The 20,163-nt window shown below is 42.2% G+C and overlaps 1 protein-coding gene across 1 annotated transcript; it reads right to left on the bottom strand.

Moving 5' to 3' along the window:
* Nucleotides 1-516: 516 nt before the first annotated feature.
* On the bottom strand, nucleotides 517-8,697 carry LOC124705596 (ankyrin-3-like). The gene is made up of 12 exons (XM_047237306.1): nucleotides 8,649-8,697; nucleotides 8,480-8,533; nucleotides 7,907-8,092; nucleotides 7,675-7,806; nucleotides 7,402-7,541; nucleotides 6,079-6,165; nucleotides 5,813-5,941; nucleotides 4,583-4,735; nucleotides 2,797-2,898; nucleotides 1,130-1,297; nucleotides 913-992; nucleotides 517-579 (listed from the first exon to the last, which is right to left on the bottom strand). Exons 1-12 carry the CDS (start codon nucleotides 8,695-8,697, stop codon nucleotides 549-551), a joined length of 1,311 nt encoding a protein of 436 aa, XP_047093262.1. The 3' UTR covers nucleotides 517-548.
* Nucleotides 8,698-20,163: the final 11,466 nt, after the last annotated feature.

Raw genomic sequence — 20,163 nt, 5'->3', positions numbered from 1 at the left:
CTCTCATACTTGCAGAAGTTTCATGATTGCAAAAGTGATAAAAGCTTGCGCGGATCAACAATTCGGAAAGGGGAAACATAGTGTTATTGATCAGAAAGAAACCAAGAGAACACAAAAACCACAAATTTTTACCAAGCATGATAGGGATGTTTCCTATCTACAAATCTGCATGTGTGGTGACCACGGCCACGTCTCGTAGGTTCCCTCAATAATAACATCTCCTGCCAGCAGTATAGAGTACCATACAAAAGCCGGTGGAGGCGTCTCTTGTTCTCGGAAAAAGGAACTGCGATCTGTCCAGGAATCGGACAGTCAAAGCAATTCCATCCAAGCCAACGTAGTTCTACACAGAACATCTGGATAGTAGTTCCTGCTAGCTAGCTCCAGGGCATGTAGCACTCATAAAATTAGCATGTTTTTTCCCGAGTTTTTAACTCCTCACAGAACATGAGGATTAGGAGTTCTTGCTGGCTCTACTTCAGTGACAACTTGCACATGTTGCAGACTGCACACCAATGCGCGCCACCACGCCTCTCTGCTCAGCTTCATCACGAGGTCTTCATTAGTTCCATCGCCTTGCTGCAACAATTGAACCAAGCCAGAATGTAAGATGTAACAATCAACAAAACAAATCGGAGCATCAGCCATCCAGGGAAGACCTGCACAGAATCCCTGCATGGCACTTCACAAATCACAACCACATAATTCATGGGCTGACATCGTGGGTCAAAGTACAACACAAGAAGGAAAAAAAAAATGGCTCTTAACGTGTAGGTAATTTCCCTTAATGGCATATGTAACAGTAGTACTGTATGCAACTGCTTTTCCTCAGTAAGGAAATACTTTGCTAACCTAAGAGATTGGTTATGTTATAATACACTCAAAAGAGATAAGCAAAAGACAAAATGTTACCTTAGTTCTCTCTCAATCTCAACATTCCCAGGGTCTAGTTTTTGTGCATCACGGAGAGCATCACAAGCTTGTTTATACTCCTAGATGAATAACAACAAATCAAAGAATGTCACCAGGATACAAGATCAACAGTAAATAAGTAAACATTATGGCAAGAATGTGACCAGTTAACAACATCGCCGATAAATAAGTATACACGATGGCAATGTAGACTCACCTTGAGTAGCATGTGAGCTGCACCCTGACGGTAGCAGGCTTTTGCCCATTTAGGTCGCAGCATTCTGCACCTGAGAGCATCTGACAGAGCACCTTCACCGTCACCCATGGCCAGCTTACAAATACTCCTGTTCGCAAACAGTGTTGCATTCTCTCCATGATGTATCACCTATCACCAAACATGACATGTCATACCAACATTATTCACCGCCAAAAATCATGGCATGCTAAAACAATATTTTATGACTGTCACTTGTGCCAACTGGTAAAAATAGTGTGGACACATTATTTAGAATGGAAATGTGGAACCGTCATGTGTTAGAACAGGTACTGGTCCTAAGATCAATGAATGTGACAAGGCATGTGGTACATCTCAAGGAGAAAGAATTGGACGGCCATGGTGCAGGGACTGAGTGACGGTTACGGACATGGATTAGATCTTTACTACTCCAGCCCTAAATACTTGTCGCGGATTTAGACAAAATATAGACTAAAATCTGTCTAGATTCACTGAACCTGCAACAAGTATTTAGAGCTGGAGGGAGTAGTTTATTCTGATTTATTGGATTATCCATATGTTGTACACGATGCATTTATAGAGAAGACTTGACTTGATGCCTAAGAATATAATCCCGACTTGCCTATGAAACCGTATCTTCATCTCCCTAACTAAACCAATATCTCTAGTGGGCTAAGGTCTGAGAGCCACCCCTCTGACAGGAACATATTCTCTTACTAGACTGATTGGCTTGTCAAACTTGGCTAGTCGGACAGTTAGATAACTATTCATTTGTGTCATATTCAGCACATTTTGTAAAATCGGTCCCAATGCGTGATAAATCATGTGAAATCATTTCAAGTCCCAAGTGATACGGCAAACTAACGAGTAATATATGTTTCCAGAAGTATGACTGTATAAGCACTACCTAGTAGTATCTTCTTGTAACATGTTTCTTCTTCAAGAGCTCTCATCGAATGTTTAACCAAATAACAATTCACCAATCTTTCAATCTTTCAATCATTGTTTCTATTGACTCCATGTTGCCTGCTGAACAAGCTCCATGATGGAATATGCTTCCATTCTACCACAAGTAGAAATATGACTGAACTTTTGCTCATTAGTAAATATTGTCTTGAGATCATAATCATTTCAGATGGTCTTTGGTCAGATCTAATTATAGTTGTTCAGAACATTTCCAATTTAGTTTTTCTTTTCTCAGATTAAATCATAGCTGCACCACAATACTTCATCTGAAACTGATGGAGCTCATATAATTTGTCACCTGCGATTATTTATTGAGAATAATTTTATTTTATTTCTTTGGCAAACCAAAGCTCAAATCTTACACAAAAAGTTAGATATCCTAAGTGATAATTGTAGAATTGCATGTACCGGACCAGTTCACACAAAAGCTTAAGCTGATGGGGAAAGGTGAGCTATTCATTTATACTTCAACACCCCCCTCGCGTGTGCCTCCCTCAGACCTAAACGCGGACCAAAAGTGGGCTGCAATTCTTTTATTTAAATTGCGCCAGCCGGGTCTTGAACTCAACATGGCTTGGCTCTGATACCATGTAGAATTGCATGCACGGTCACCCAAAATATTAAGATGGTGGGAAAGGTGGGCTATGCATTTAACTATCAGAGATAAGTTGCAAGATATATACCAAATCATAAAGTTTCAGCGCTGTCTTGTAATCCTTCCGCTTGAATGCCGTATCTGCCCCTGTCTTGGCAATATTTTTTCTTCTCTCAAAGTCTTGTTGATCCTAAAATTTTAAAACTAATTAATTGAATATTCAAATTTTGAAACAAATAATCGTTGTCAACAATAATTTATATTACAGAAGAAACTAAGCAACTTCGTTCAACATTTGTCATAGTTTGGTATGTAGATGGCTAGCTCTTCCACATGCTGTTGCTGCAATGCAAAGTGCAGACCCGGTCCTGAAGTTAAAAGTACTACTGGTCCCAATTCAGTTTCTGAAAATGGCACACTGCCCCATGTTGCATTGGTGACATATTTTGGACCTGGCCCAAAAGGACAAAGTTAAAGTTGAGGAACAGAGAGTATCTCTTCTCTGTTTCAAAGAAGTATGCTAGTAAATCACAGGAAATCCTTTTCTGTACCATTGAATACTTTTGCAGTAAGGATAAGTTTACAATCTGGTAATCACCAGGTGGACTACCGTAAAGTGAGGACTGCAGAGCAAAGTATGATGCTGGTGAACTCCACATCCATAGTATTAACTTTAACCTGTAACCAAGCATTGTACCAGAGAGCATCTAACGCTTCTGTAGCATTACCAGATTTGCTTCAATGCTCTACTTAACGATTAAGTGTAGGGTGTGACTAGTTCTCAGTCGACTGAGAACTAACTTCACTTCTCAGTCAGATGATGTCATCAAATTCAGTTGCAACTCGTGACTAGCACAAACCACGAAGCAAATCTAACGGTCTGAAGCCTTTTTCTTAGTTGCATCGCTACTTGCAACTGAAAAAAAAAATCTCAGTTTCAACCCAACTTGCAACTAATATGCACGATGCAATCGAATGGTGTAGGGTTTGACTAAGCACGAACTTAGTTCTCAGCTAGTTCTAGCTAGCTGAGAACTAGCAAAACCTTTAGGTTTACAACAGTTAATCAAATTGAGAATGAATCCAAAAAAAACTTATAATGGGTACAAATCTGGCCCTAAGAGGCTCACACCGAAATCATATCCGGCCAAAATCCAACTGGCAAGACACTAAAGTATGAACATTTTATATCTTCTAATCTATACATTAGTTGTTCTTGTAAACACAGATGCCATCCCGTCTTGTAAACACGAGTGTCATGTGGTACAAGCAATATGCATAGATCATTTTGAAATAGTGGAGCAGTCGCTTCCTTACAAACTGTAAACAAAGCCAGGATTAGCTTTTTGTCCAAGACCAAGGGTAGCCTTAACAGGTATAGTGCTCGTACTTCAACCTTGGAAACAGAAGGACACCTTTTCAATTAATAGTTCAGACCACACATGAGTTCATAATGTCTAACAATGGGCAGCCCAAGTCTTGTTAGGCCAGAACAGTTGGTATCTCTGTGTGACCACATTCTACCAAATTATAATTGGTAGAGAACATAGTTTGTTCTCAGGAGTCATTGCTTAAAACTTTGAACTGTTTTCTTTATAAGAATTTTACAAGATTGGGGCACCTGTAAATGTGATATCACTGTAAATTAAGTTTTTTTGGCTTCGAACCAGAGACCTGTAGTGTGTTAGACTGACATGATAACCAGCTACACCACGAAAACGCTGATCTGTAAATTAAACTAAGTTCTGAATCTCACTGTTAATGTGATGTTTATCATCCATAAGTAACCCCAGGTCATAACACTTAAACAAAGTGATGGCTTACTGAAAGCAATATTTGGTATTGGAAAAGCATAACGGCGATAAATAACTTACCAGTGGCTTCTTAGCTTCAATTTTTGCATGCGAGATTACTCCTTCAATACTCCAGTTTCGAACATTTGGCATAGGGTAAGTCAAAGGAAACAACATTTCAACTTCCTCCTTGCAATCACGTACAGCGGCATGCTCTATTGGTAATATACCCAACTGAGCACAGAAGGAAGAACTGTCATTTCTGTACAAATTAACTATGTAGTTCAAGAACTCCTTCAGAATATCAAGGGAAAGAGTCAGGATTTAGATTTTATTTTCTATCAAATGTTTCAACCAGGATTTAACACAGCAAACATTTCAAGAGTTGCTAACCAATTCAAGCTTCTCACATACTCAGAAAGAACACAAAAAGGTGTTCAATGAGGTACTTCAAGTGTTCAGCAAGAGCTAAACAAAGTAACAAACATAATGTTTTAGTGGAATCCTAACTGAGTGCGCCATTGAAGTATATACGCATAACAAACAGAACTAGCTGTATATGTAATCGTTTTAATTACCCGTGATTCAATAGGTCATAGCACAAATATAAACAGGTTCATTATGTTAGAAACTTATAGTAGGATTGTTTGTATTTCCATTTTGTATGTTTGTTTCCTACTCTAACATACCTGTACTTGTATATATATGGGCCTAATGCGATGGTTCAGAACAGATAAAGTTGCTTACTTTATAACACATTAGAGTAAATACATGAATACCGATAAAAGTAATGAAGAAATACACAAAGTAAGGTAGGAAAATTAAATTTTTATAAGGAATGTTGTCCAAGTACATTTTAACAAACTTAACTACCTGGAATGTGTGTAATGAGATGAATATCTAATCAACTGTCAAGTTAAGCACCGATATGACCTCTTTCAAAAATGAAAAATATTGATATATGTTAGCAGCTTCTGGGCTTACAACAAGGCCATCAACTGAATTCAGACTATCTTTTTTAGAAGAACGATATATATACATACCAGAACAAGACAAGCATCGTTGCTTTCAAGAACATGATATTTATACATCAATGAAAATAGCAATATACATCCATCGGAAAATCTTCCTAGGCACAAGCGTAATTTTCTCATTACCATACTGAGCCTCAAAGCATCATAAACTCATCGCTAAAAGAGCCCCTCAACATAACCGAAGTAGATGAATAACAATAATCAGAAGCTATATTCAAATAGAGTGGAATACTGGATACCAGAATCACCAAAAGATGTAGAAAGTAAATAAACATACATCATCGGGAATATTAGGATCTGCCCCAGCCTTCAACAGAAACTGAATGAAGTTGGTATAACCTCCAAATCCTGTAGCGAACACTAACGGAGTCATAATGGAACCCTTGCCATTAACATCAGCACCGGCCTGTGGTAATTACTGTTCTTAGTATATTCATGGTGCAATCCCCATGCACGATGTGTATCAACATATAAGGTTAGCAGACATGGTGGAGTAGGCACAATCACAACATGGAAATAAATAATAGTCAAGAAAACACTGACCTTAATTAGCAGTTTCATGCACTTCAATGAACGGTATATAAGAGCAGCCAACAGGGGATAATGCATACCATGAACAATGACGTTAGGCTGAAACAGAGTTCGGATACTTTCCCCTTAGCAAAATAGTAATGATTGTTGTATCATAAGAAGATAAGAATAAATACATATAATGCTCTAACTGCAACTCTTGCTGATTAAAAATGACCGGTGCACTTCATTCTAAGTTAGCAAGTTCACATTGACACCAGTTCTATGAATGTGGGCATCATTTGCATGCAGAGGCCGGGACATAAATATCTTCCTTTTTGAAAAAAAAAATATTGACACCAATTCTAATTATTAAAAGCTACAATATCTAAATATTTACTTCTATATGCCATTCTGATAATAAAATCCAAATGGAAAACTTAAACCATAATTATCTTCAAAAATAGATGAAGCCCATATTAAGTCAAGCTTCAAAAAGATTAGAGATTATAGAGCACACCAGCCTTAGCAGGTTATGTCGACTATGAAACCAAAGGGTCAGCAAGGACTTGATGAAGACGCAAATACGATATGATGCAAATGCATTTCAAGAGTCAAATGAGCTCATAAAATTAATATAATAGCTTTTACTATTGCTATGAACCGTGCACCTCCAAACAATTATGCACACACAATTAAAGGAAATACCATAAGTAACAGCACAAGTAAAGAGGCAGAGTAATGTGTACAACATAGCTTATGTCTACCTAGTGGCTTGCACAAATTATTACTAGCATGGATTCCTACGACTGGATTGCATTTATCACTTATTATGGAATGTCCTCCATTTTCTTGGTTCATCCAGCCTACACCTAAGCATGAGAAACTAATACTAAGCCATTAGATGATAAAAAACTTATCCCTTACTCTTCCCCCCCCCCCCCAAAAAAAACATCCAGTGGTCCTTACTTAAAAAAAAACATGTGGATGGTAATATCGTGATTAGTTGCTAATGCTGGTGACATACTACTCTCAAGCATTCAATTTCACAACAATGTCTATCATATAGTCTATTAGTGTGTTTGCCTGTTTGGTGGTTTGAAGTACCAAACAGTGAACAGGCCATTCAATCCTAATTCAGATGTAACCTGCCTTGATATTTGTACTTACTTAATGTCACACAAACAAAAGATGGATTAAGCACTGCAATATCCAAAGATGTGTCAATCCAAGCAACGAAAACAGCCCTAGATTTAACATGTATGTGTGACATTACCTAAGTAGTCGGCAAAGCAAAACATAACATCAAATTCAGTCTGAAAAAATAGACAAAAGATAACACTCAAGGCTATATACATTTGCGTGGTGGTCCAACAGAATCTTCAGCGTTTTATCCTTCTCATTGGTAGCAGCAACATACAGCGGTGTTCCTTGGCCATAGTCTATGTCTACTGGCACTCCTTTTGAAAGCAGGAATTCTGTTACCTTACAGGATCCTGTGGTAAAAGAGATGATTCCAGAAGTCAAACACAGAACATACTGATTGTGCCGCTGTGGTAAAAGTAAATAAAGCAAACTTATCAAAATAAAGCAGTACAATACAGAGCAGGTGTGTGTGAGGGCAACAACCTGCACCCACAGCATGGTGGAGAACTGTGCGGCCTTTTACATCTGCTTTCATTAGATCACCGCCTTGATCAAGGAAATATCTCACAGTAGGAACATCGCCAGAATGAGCAGAGATCATAAAAGGTGTTGCACCTGTAATACAATCTGAACAATGCACCCATCTTAGACATCCGAACATGGACATGACATCTGCCAAAAATAGATGCTCTGATATAAATGTTAGAAAAAAAACCTCCAGCTCCAGCTCCAGCTACAGCTCCAGGAGCATTCGCATCTCCTCCGAGATCCTCCACCAAGTATTTGCAGATCTCCAAATGGCCTTGGATTGCCGCGACATGCAGCACACTGAGGCCATCCGTAATGAAAGAAAGAATCATCCCTGGATCACCATTCTCTTTGAGGAGACTCTTTACAACACCTATCACCCAAAGTGAACATCATCAAGGAAGCGAATGAGCCAGAATAACAAGCTATAAATATAAGGCCCCAAGATCGAAAAGGAGCAAGCAGGTGCAAAAAAAAGCACACATTTTTTAAACTACTTCGACTATATTATGTGTGCCGAGGTAACGGGGAATCAGATTGAACCCTCGGAATCGTCATATTTAATCTCAAACAGTGATCTGCAAGTACTAGATGTCGAGGATACATAGCATCGCAGTAGATAAATAGGGTAAATTTCCGGGGGAAGGAGGCAATAGATGGCTGTATGCAGCAATGCAGCTTGCCTAAACCCACTCTGGGTCTGGGACCGACTTTTTCGACTGAACGGAAGAGGGGAAATTCAGAGCAGAATTTGAACTACCTTTGAGGCGGCCGAGGTTGCCGTCGAAGGCCGCCCTCATGAGGGCACCCTGACCTGCAAACACATACACACACCCACGCCACGCACGACTGGAATTAGAAACCCAGGCAGAGAGAAAGATGAGACCAAACACAGGATAAATCAAAATGGGAGCAAAGGCTCGACGCACCGGTGCCGTCGTCGGAGGGGCGGAGGTATACGAACGGCGCCGGCGCCATGGCCGAGCGCAGGCGAATCGGTCGTCTTGCTCGCGAGGCGGAGCTTCCCCTGGAAGCCTGAGTTGCGCTGCGGCGGAGGGAGACGGACGGAACGGGGGTTTTTGCCTGGGGATAGCCGGGCTGGGCTGCTCGGAAGGAATCCTCACTGTTGGAGCTAATCGGTCATGGTATTTCTCGTTTGCACACACTACATGACATTGCTGGCCCACAAGGAAGGAAGAGGGAATCTCGGCAGAGAGCCGACGAGTGGCGGGTAGACAGGAAGAAGAGTAGGTCGTTCGCGAAGACGGTAGGGACGGTGCGGTACAGCAGGGTGACGGTGGACACGTGTACAACAAGGACGAGTCAAAGGCAGTCGCGACTGACGGAAAAAAATCCTATGAGACCGGGTCTATTTCTCCACCAGGATAGACACCTGTCTCGTACACATCTCAAATCTTTCTTCCCCAAATCTCTCTGTTAATTGACGAACATCAGAAACGAAAAACAAGCTGACGTGAGAACGATGTTGGAATTCCAGGAACAATCAGATGATAGGATAGATATATGATTGTTACCTGCAGCTCTGGCTGCGCATTCGGTTAACATGGTTAATTCGGTTCGGTTTATTCGGCTATACGGTAAATACAGTTTCAATACTTCGGTTAATACGGTTACGTATAAAAATACGATTCGGTTTCGGTAATAACCATTAAACTTCGGTTCGGTTTCGGTAATAACCAAACTAATCAAAGTTGACGCGAATTTTGGATTGAAAAGTAACTTTTATGGCCATATATTTCATTTTCTGTATTTTGTATGATCGTACCAAAGATCTTTCAAGAGAGTGAAACAAGAAAGAAAGAAAATTCGAACAAACTAAAATATGGATGTATTTTGTATGGCCGTACAAAGGTTTTGCCAAAGAGAGAAAGAAAAAAAATAGGTCATCTAACATACGCGACCATGTGAATTATCGAACTACCAACATGTGGTTACCACTTGCCCAGGCGGACAAACGAAAGGACCAGACCACCAAACCACCTTACGTGTAGACTTTTCAGTTTAGGAGCTATATTAAGGCTACGTTTGAAGCTAGGTTGGACGAGATTTTATGTTGCTCTGTGCGTTCGGTTTCTTTCGGTTTAACCGCGGTTTTTTGGTTAAAAACCGAATTAACTGAAGTTCTTTCGGTTTGATATTTTACTAACTGAAACCTAACCACAAAACCATAAAAACTGAAATTTGGTTTCGGTTAGGTTTTTTTCGGTTCGGTTTTTGGTTTCAGTTCGATTATGCACAGCCGGACCTGCAGCGCTCCCTCATCCACTCTTCTCCCGTGAAGGTAAGGCTGGAGAGGCATATAGAAAAGAGAGATGAATTGGTACTAGATTGGAATAGCCGATCGATTGACAACCATGTGGTCTAGATTTTGGATCTCCCAGGAAAAATTAATGTGCCACTGCGATGCAAACTCGTTTTCTCCTTGTGCAGCCTTTGCTGTTTTCCCATGGGCAGGCCACATCCAAACTAGTGGAATTTCTGGATAGAGGATGCGGGAACCTGGTAAAGTAACTAGGTGAGGTCTTTGATTCCATTTTTTTTCAATCTCTTTGATTCCATGTTGTGGTGAAGCGCTGTTGCTAGTTTTTGCTGGACAGCGTTAGAATGGATCTGATGGAGAAGAACAACTTCCAAGAAGAAAAGCTATGAGATATGTGTGAGACAGGTGTCATCTCCTCGCCCGGGTCTATCCTGGTGGAGAAATAGACCCGGTCTCATAGGATTTTTTTCCGTCGCTGACTCGCTGTGCTCCATGAGGGGGTCTTTTTTTTCCGTCTTTGAGGTGATCAGAGCCTATGAGGGCCCTTTGTTAGATAGAAATTGTGTAGAATTTGAATTATGTAGAAAAAAAATTCTACATAAGTTATTTGATTTATAAGAACATATTATATAGAAAATGCTTTTATAAAAAAATTGTAGTGTAAATTCTATAGGAAAAAATTAGATCATACCTTATAAAAAATTCATTTGCTATAATTAAATATACTTTATTTTATTTACCATAAAATTCAAGTATGCATGACATCTCAATCTTATGTTTTTCATATTTCTATATTTTTTCTATCTATGAATCAAATGAGCCCTGAACCCGTACTCAAGTTATTTTACTCCACCCGTCTCGATACATATAGCCTGCATGGGAGATTTTATTGAGATAAAATAGTAATAAAAAAATATTATGTCCATCTATCTCTAATTATCATGGCAAGAAACTAATATCACCAGATATGTTTTAAATAAAATAGCATTTACGATTGCGCAATGTCGTATCATTATGTCAAAATCATGAATAAATGACTTGGCATTTCAATCACACACATACAAAAAAAATTCCACAACCATAAAACATTTTAATTTATGTAATAATTCACTGCCCAAATCATAGAGTGAGGTGTGCATCTCAATGAAGGAGGAGCCAGAGGAGGAGTAGGAAAGAAGGAGGGGGCACCACTAGAAATCTGCATCTGATGATGGCTTCCCAGCGGACCAGTATGTGGTCATACAATTAGAAGCATGACATATGTTAGATTTTTAGGGCGTACAATGGTAATATTTTAGCAATGCCACATAGGATAAATGCTAATATGGAGGAAAGAGAAAGTCAAAAAAGGACTTTGCCTTCTCTTAGCTAAGAGATGATATCTTAGCACAATCTGTCTCACCACATATTTAGATCTCTAGTTACTATAGATAAAACTAAAAAATAACCCATTGTACATCATATTTTCTTTGTCATATCTAGATTACAGGGCTCAATTAAGATAAGACGGTCTTATCAACCATTGCACATGCCCTTAGCGAACCCGTTCGACTATTTCCCTAAAACGAGAATCTGATTGCATGCTCATGTATTTAGTAATGTTAACATTCCTCCACAAAACCCCCCAATTAGTGGGATACGAATTAACTACTCCCAACCTAACTCATGGGTTTTTTCTTCTTTGAAACAAATCATCTTTTGAAGGAAATTAACAATGTTAATTTTTTAGTTTCCAAATTTATTTCATTTTAACTAAATTTTGCTTAATTGCAAAATACTTTTGTTTATATCTAAACATATTTGTTCTAAAGGTGCATATTATGTTTCTACGGACTGGACTATGAATACTGCTTCCATGGTGAATGGACTTTTTTGTGGATGTACTTACAAAACATGTGTCATGTGTTGTACGTGCTTTGAACATTAGTGCATTATTATATTTGAACCATTAAATTTCATTTTGGTTTGTCACATATTTCAGACAACATAATTGTTTGCTTCCTTCAAGTCCTTAAAATACATAGCTTCATACTTTCATATCACATATTTCCTACATTTTACAAATTTGTTTCATTGGACAAAATTTTAGTGCTTCATACATTAACTTGATATATTTCAGACAACATAAATATTTGCTGCAAGTCATCAAAATACACAACTTCATACTTCCATATCACATATTTCCTACATTTTACAAATTTGCTTCATTTGGAGAAAACCTTAGTGCTTTAGACATTCACTTGATATATTTTGGACAACATAACTATTTGCTTGCTTGAAGTCGTAAAAATACATAGTTTCATACTTTCATATCACATATTTCCTATTTGTTGCAAATTTGCTTCATTCTACATACTATTGATTCATTTCATGTGTATGGAGACATCAATCCAGAAGTTCGTAGCTCTTGAAAGACATGATGCAATCGTAGGTTCCTTTGCTTCTGTGGTTGGTCCTCAACTCCTCCTCGTTGACTATAGACATTGCCGCTGAGATGAAATTCATTGGTGATTTGGGAGGAAGAGTTTAGTCACGATCATGTTTATAGAATCCAGCTAATATTCAATAGAAACCTCCACAAAACAGTGATCCCGCACCCAAAGAAATCTTGTACATAAATCATATGGCAACGGTTCCAACCAATGGTTCTTTATGCCATTACAAAAAGGAATACATGGATTTAATCTTCAAAAGTGTAGAAAATATGGATAGATCCAGACCTTGCATTTACCTATAGCCTAGTCGTGTATTCCTTGAATGGGTCAAGATGGTGGGAGGGACACCGTGGAAGCAGACTTTGCATACTATGTTCGGGAGGGTTCTGTCGCAGCCGCCATTGCAGACCCTAGCTCGGGAGGATTCTGAAACTCTTCCCGGCACCCTGTCGGAGGGAGAAATCATCACCGGAGGCATCTACATCGCCATGCCCGCCTCCGAAGTGATGCATGAGTAGTTCCTTCCTGGACTATGGGTCCATAGCAGTAGCTACATGGTTGTCTCCTCCAACTTGTGCCTCATGTTTAGATCTTGTGAGCTGCCCTACATGATCAAGATCATCCTCATGTAATGCTACATGTTGTGTTTCTTTGGGATCTGATGAATATTGCATACTATGTTGAGATCGATTATATATTCTTGTCATATGTTAATTGTGATCTTGCATGCTCTCTGTTGCTAGTAGATATTTGTCAGAACCTTGTCTTTTTTGTATAGCTCGAAATACAACATAATTTTCTCCAAAGTTCCTAGTGTACCTTCGGAATGTATGTATGTGGGCATTTAATTTCATTTTTTTGAAATCCAAAACGCATGATTTTTGAAAACCAGGAGCACTGGTGCTCATGTTAATAAAAATTGGGTAAATTTGATTGTGCATTGTGCTGCTCAGTCAATTTAGATGGTGTACTTTCCTGTTTTAGCTAATTTTGAAAATGCAGTGTCGTGTTAATGTATTAAAATTTTGATAATGCATGCACTATACACATTTTTGTATCTCGTTGGGTTCTGGGATATATATGATCAGACATTGCATTGCTACACGACGATTCATGTAGGACAAAGCAGTGCTGAAGCTGGAGAAGGACTCCTACTACTATTGTGATGGACTTCCGCCCGTTGGATACGAGGATTCTCTCCAGTTGCCTCCGAGTTGAAATAAGCTGAAGATGCCTGGAAGGCGAGATGTGGCCATTGCGAGGGCAGAAGCTAATGATATGGACCTGGATGGTCTGTACAGCCCGTCTTCCCACGCTACCAAGGTCGGCCATCGTGCCTACATGCAGCGTCCTAAGCGCTGGTGCGTCCAGTTGGAAGTAGATGACTTGTATATGCTCGTCATCCCACAGGAGTTTATGACGTACGTTAGCGAGCGCGCCTACCCCCACTTAGTGGCAATCCATTACAGAGCGGGATGCATATGGAATCTGCATGCCCATCCCTTCAACAAGGACACGCACATCTCGTCCAGAAGCCGTCGCGTGAAGTCTAGAGACAACCGCATTCAACCAGTCGTCCTCGACAATAGGTGGTATGGACTTGCTGATTTCTATGGCTTGAAGGTGGGTGACTACGTGCTGTTCAAGGTCATCCCAAACGGGTTCAAGATGACAATGTACGACCGCATCACCTCCTGTGAGAGAGAGGTATCCTGCAATGATCACCCCTAATTACCCAACAGTTCTAATTTAGCCTTTTCTCGTTGGTCGGCCTTTTTTGAACTTTTGGTGACGTTTGACGGGTGTGGGATAGTAGCTATGTGCTAGCTATGTGATGTGTGATGAACTGCTGCTCTGCCTTTTGTAGCCATTACTGATGATGTAAGTAAAAAACGTCGTATAATATGATGCAGTGTCAGGATAAGCTCTGCATTTTCTTTGACGTTATCTCTACATATTTTCTTGTGTGCGTCTATGGAAATGAGGTGGGTAAGATCACTAGGTGCAAGAAGAGGTGACAACATCTCACGCCTTATAATATGATGATGCATATTTTCTTGTTTGCGTGTGTGGAAATGAGGTGGGTAACATCACCAGCTGCAAGAAGAGGTGACAACATCTCTCACACGCTCCACAACCTCCACAAGCCTTCTTCTCTTCCACTCACTCCTTGGAGTTCGAAACAACACATTATGCCAATGTCGGAAACGAGCACGGGAAGCTCGTACTTGGAGGACGACCCGTACTACACCGCTCGGCGACGGCGCTTGGGGCCTCCGATTCGTAGCAGGGAGGTGCCGAGCGACTACGCTCAAGGTCATCAATGTACCTTCTACGGCAGGAAGACATCACACCAGATTTCATGGAGTAATCCGAATCCTGGAAGGAGGTACGACAGCTGCTATATGCCAAAGGTAAATCACCATATATTAGGAGCTTCGAAATCCCCTTTTCTCGGTGTTAAATTTTCTTTGCTTCTTGTTCCATTGTGCTAGGGTGAAAAAATGCAAGTTTTTCCGGTGGTATGAAGAGGAAGGTGAGGTGTTGTGCCCCTTCACGAAGCAACTCATCATTAACCTGCGCGATTCCGTCTGGGATAAGATGGAAGAGATTTCGTGCTTAGAGCTCAAACTGCTGCAGCAGAAGGGGAAGAAAGAAGGCAGATGTATGAGAGTGATTTTAATGGTGTTGGTTTCAGTAGGTTTAGCAATGTCTCTTGGTATGATTACGTCTGCGCGGTGACCTGAGCCGCGTGTCTTTGTCATTGACTGGGCTAGCTATGTGCCTTTCCGCTATCTTTCTCCCCCTTCTCGCTTGAGAGTCGCCCCGTCCTCACTGGGATGCTCTACCCATTTCATCGGCTGGCCTCACCGGCCGAAGTGGACGGGTGAGCCGAGTACCGTATACTCTAGATACTTCTCCGGCAGGTTGTAGGTCTAGTTTTAGATTTCGCTGGGCTCTGGTTGTGAAATACAAGTCGTGGTTGCATTTTCTTTATTTTGAGGGGCCTTGTAGTTTGAGGCCGGAGGAGGTTATTTGCTCGAGATGCAAATGACCAGGATGTAGGAACGAAATCCTCTGTATACACCAATTTGGAAATTGAGGTGGATGTATGTAGTTGCAAGTACAACTCTTTTTACAAAGTGTTGCGGTACAGTTGCTGAAATATTTTTAGCTTCGCGTAATTAAACTAACAAATAATACACTCTTTCAACATTGATGCACCTATCATAAGTTTGAGACCTGGCCAGAATGCAAGTTATGCGATTACAACATGATGATAATTTCTTGGTGGGAATGTATTCCTGATCACTATCTACATTCAATTCGCCATAACTACAATTGCCATTGTAGTAATCACCATTGGTAGTGCCAAAAAAAGGGAACACCTGTTTAGCATGCATAGCTAGATCGAACTGAAGTATCATCCTTGGTCCATCGACTTCTTGTGGGTGTGTTTTTCGAATATCTGTTATTTTTTAGAGCAGTTTTCTCCTCCGATGTAAGCCAGGCACATCTAAACAAAACCACGGACATGTCACCATGGTACTGTAACATAATAATCTCTTTAAGGGTTTCATGGCAAGCAATCATGTCTTCATCTTCGCCATATGTGCTTGTTATCATGATTCCACCGTTCTCTCGCTTCTTATTCGCACCCCTTACAGCCGTGCAAAATCGAACCCCATTCACTATACATGCTGAGTGTTTCATGATTCTGTGATCAGGACCACATGCCAACGCGAAGAGATCATCGTCTACCAGATTGCCATTCTTAATCTTCAGTATCTGCCAAAACACAAGAAAAGAAATATATCACCATCTTCTGATAAAACATATGTTCCAAGAGTTCTTACAACGTGAGAATGAAAACTAACATAGCATCTGAACCATGATGGAAACCCTGTAGCCATCATTTTTTGAATGTCTGGCACCCCTCCTTGCTCCAACTCTTGTCTGAACATTCTGCCAAAATTGGAAAATAAGTCAATAGGTAGATAAGCATGTTCGAAGGTACGCAAGTAATAGATGTGAATAACATACTCTCTGTATTGCTCAACTTCATCACAGCTGTTCAACACAAACCACACTATTTCATCAATTTCACCTTTAAAATATCCATAATAATATCCAAAAGTACAACTAACTCCATGCCCAAAATAGTCTATACTTTTCCCCACACCATGCTTTATAGCATACAACCACTTCTCGGCTGGGAACTTCCACCTATATTGGAGAGGAGCTTGGAGCATCGCCTCTTCTTTCGGTAAATATAGAGCTAACTCGATTATTGCTGCAATTTGGTCTTTTGGATGATTTGAAACACCATTCTTGTCACAGTGAACAAAATCAGCATATCCTCTTGCTGTACACCCTGAATGATTACTCAGAGCTGGGTAAACGTTAATGCAGTATAGATTATGTCCCTGATAGACAGTTGCAGTTTGTAGGTCTGCAAAAAACGCATCACACCGATCAGCATCATTGACAGACACCTCGGCAGTATGTTCCATAACATCTGCAAGAAATTCCTCTGCATGATTCACCCCTCCACTATCAGCATCATTGCCAGGCACGTCGAGAGGATGTTCAATGACATTAGCAGCAAATCCCTTTGTATGATTCACATCTCCATGATAAGCATCATTATTGACAGGCACCTCGGCAGGATGCTCAATCGCATTTGCATCAAAGTCCTCTGCATGATTCACCAATCCATGATCAGGACTATTGTCAGGCCGCTCGACAGGATATTCAATACTTTCCGTATCAAATTCCATTGCATGATTTACACTTCCATCATCAGGTAGCACATGATGTTCTATAACCCCTGCATCAAAGTCCTCTAAAATATTCACCGCTTTATGATTTTCCAGGCAACTCGTTACCATGTACAATAACAACTACATCAGAGGGCTCTCCGTGATGTACTCACCTCTGGTAAGTAGGATCCATGCCCCTTACGAATAAGTGACGCTGCACAAGAATTTGAGTACTATACTTGAGATTCAAACACTCCGTACATGGGTAGAGTATTTTATCATTCTCCCGGAATCTATCTCGAACAAAGTTCATAAATCCAATCAGACCTTCCACGCATTCTTTCGAAAAACGCGAACCATGCCTCACCCATGTTCTATCCATCAAGTGACACTGATCTGCACAATATTTGGAGGCTTCAAATTTCACAAAATTGTCCAAAAAATACTTCCAGAGCGTTCTAAAATTGCACATTACTCCGAGACAATTATTTTAGGACGGATGTACTAGTAATATATGGATGATACTTTTATAGATTTTTTTCTATAAAGGGAATATATTGAAATCTGAAGATACCAATTACACCCAGCCTCTCCAACAATGCGACATCCTAATGGCAGTATGGATGCACACAGCCAAAAAAGAGAAAGAGGCCACAGCCTTACCGTGGCTGCAACCTGCCGGCCTGAAGAAGTGGTTATTCGGAGCAGGCTGGATGCTGGAGAATGTGGTGAGGTGCAAGCAATGGTGTACGACGGTGATGGATCCGCTCGGGTGCCGGCAGCGGCAATATACGGGACGGAGGGGAGACTCGCAGACGTCGTGGAGGAGTACAACAAAGTTGTACGGGGCACATATGGCACTGGATCTACCTTGCGTCGTCGTGCTAGCTAGCTAGGTGTGGGCGGCGCTGCAGGTCGCACAACCCCGGCCGGCCCGCCTGAATTTGGTAATTCAAAAATTTGGGGGAAAGCCCTCCCGCTGAATACAGTTTGCAGGGCGCGAACACTGTTTTATTTTTAGACAAGACCAAAGCCTGTCGAGTCGTTCTGAGAAGAACCTGAAACTAGCTGAATAGATCTGGGCTAGGATATAACTTTCCAGGAATAGGCCTTGGGACCATTATTCGGCTTCAAATATATTCTGGGCTCTTCTGTGTGTCTTGTTTCAACAAGAATAAATTGGAATTGGGCCAAGTAATTTCCTCTGCGTGTCTTGTTTTGACCTGAATAAATTAGCCTTCGGCCTTTAGTCAGCCAATCTGGCCCAAGGACACCACGACGCGTAGCTGATAGGTGGGACACATAGTGAATCCAGTAGGTCCCACGACTACATGTGGTCCCTACGGGCTTGGGACCAGGGACCCACCAAGCTCTGACATACGGCCCCCACAAGTTCTGACATATTGGGTCCACACTCTGGCATGTTGGGCACTTGGGCCCACCAAGCTCGGGCATGCTGGGTCCCACCAGGCTCTGACATGCGGACCCCACAGAACTCTGGCATGCCGGACCCACTAAAACTGTCATACGTGGGTCCCACCAGGCTCTGACATGCGGCCCCCACAGATCTCTGGCATGCCGGATCCACCAAAAATCTCAGAGAAGGGTCCCATCAGGCTCTGACCTACGGGGCCATGCGTCCAGAATTGACGGCAAGCTGACACTTGTGCTGGCACGTGCGCAAAAAAATTGGCATGACAACTAACATGTGGATACCATGTTGGTGGTACAGACAGTTCTGGTCCACTTCGCATGCTGGGAGGCTGTCGGAACGGGTGTCCCCATGTAGGTGGGTCGTGTCGGCACCTGACATGCATGCCCGAGTGGTGCAGGCCAGGTACATGTGTGCATACAGTGGTTGTCTCCCCCTTACAAATATGGGTCCCAGTGCTGCAGGCCTTGGACTGCTGTGCGGGCAGACAGAAAATTATGTGAATAGGAGTGTGTGCAGAGCGTGGGTCAGGTGTGTCCACCGGCCCAAAGCCCAGTTGTTGTGATGCCCCCCTGCCGACGCAGTCGGCGATCTCTCATCCGGCATCTTGCCGGCTTCTTCAGCCAGCGCGTACTTGTCCGCGATGGCCATCAGGGCTTCCATGGTCTTGGGTTCGCTGCGGCGCAGCTTGTCCCACAGCATATGGTGTTGGGTCGGCAGCTGGCCATGAAGAAGCCGATGGTCTGGATCTCATGAACACCCTCGCAGGAGTTGCGCATCTCACACCACCGTGTCAGGTATTCTCGATCCGTTTCATCGGACCCTGCATGCACATCTCCAGCTGCTGGGGTTGACCCGGCCGGCGATAGGTGCCGGTGAAGTTGCTAACGAAGGCCTCTTGGAAGTCCAGCCAGTCGTTGATGCTGCTAGCTGGCAGGTTGCTGAGCCAGGTGCGGGCGGAGCCGACCAGCATGAGTGGTGAGTAGCGCACGGCCTAGCGCTTGTTGCCGCGGGTGATGTCGACTGTTGTGTTGTAGTCTAGCAGCTAGACCTTTGGCTTGGCGGTGCCGTCGTACTTGGGGGTGTCGAGGGGGAGCTGGAACCCATCGATCACAGGCTCGCTCAGGATGCGAGGGCCGAAACACTTGGGGACGGCTGGCCCCTCTTCTTGCGCGATTCGGGATTCCACGAGCCGGTCGATGCGGTCTCGGGCATCAGCAGGCTTGACACGTGGTCCCAGCCAGGAGTGAGCCGGCTGGCGGTGGCCGCTAGCTTCCGGAGCCGGATGATGCAGGCGCCTCTACGTCGGCTGCTCTCGGTTGGACGGAGGCCGGCTTTGGCTGCTCCTGTCGGTCGGGGTGGTGTACTGCTTCTGTCGGCTTCGCCGGCTGGAGCTAGAGTGGGCCCCTCCCAGGGAACCTCTGTGTCGGCTCGGGTGTGGTGATGACGACTGTGCGGTGTCTCTGGGGCCACTTTTGGCACCGTCGGCTGCACCACGAGCAAGGGAAAACACTGGGGGTTTTGCCGGCATAC

This window comes from Lolium rigidum, chromosome 4 (assembly GCF_022539505.1).
Source record: "Lolium rigidum isolate FL_2022 chromosome 4, APGP_CSIRO_Lrig_0.1, whole genome shotgun sequence".
Lineage (NCBI taxonomy): Eukaryota > Viridiplantae > Streptophyta > Magnoliopsida > Poales > Poaceae > Lolium > Lolium rigidum.
Note: the sequence above shows the minus strand (reverse complement) of the source record. Positions and strands in the feature narration are given on the sequence as shown.

Bases quoted from the DNA above. Each gene is read 5' to 3' on its own strand.
- LOC124705596 (XM_047237306.1), bottom strand. From the start codon at position 8,697: ATGGCGCCGGCGCCGTTCGTATACCTCCGCCCCTCCGACGACGGCACC. The intron at 8,093-8,479 runs GTAGTTCAAATT...TTTGGGTGATAG, and splicing joins CAACCTCGGCCGCCTCAAAG to GTGTTGTAAAGAGTCTCCTC. The intron at 5,942-6,078 runs GTCAGTGTTTTC...TAATTACCACAG, and splicing joins GCATGAAACTGCTAATTAAG to GCCGGTGCTGATGTTAATGG.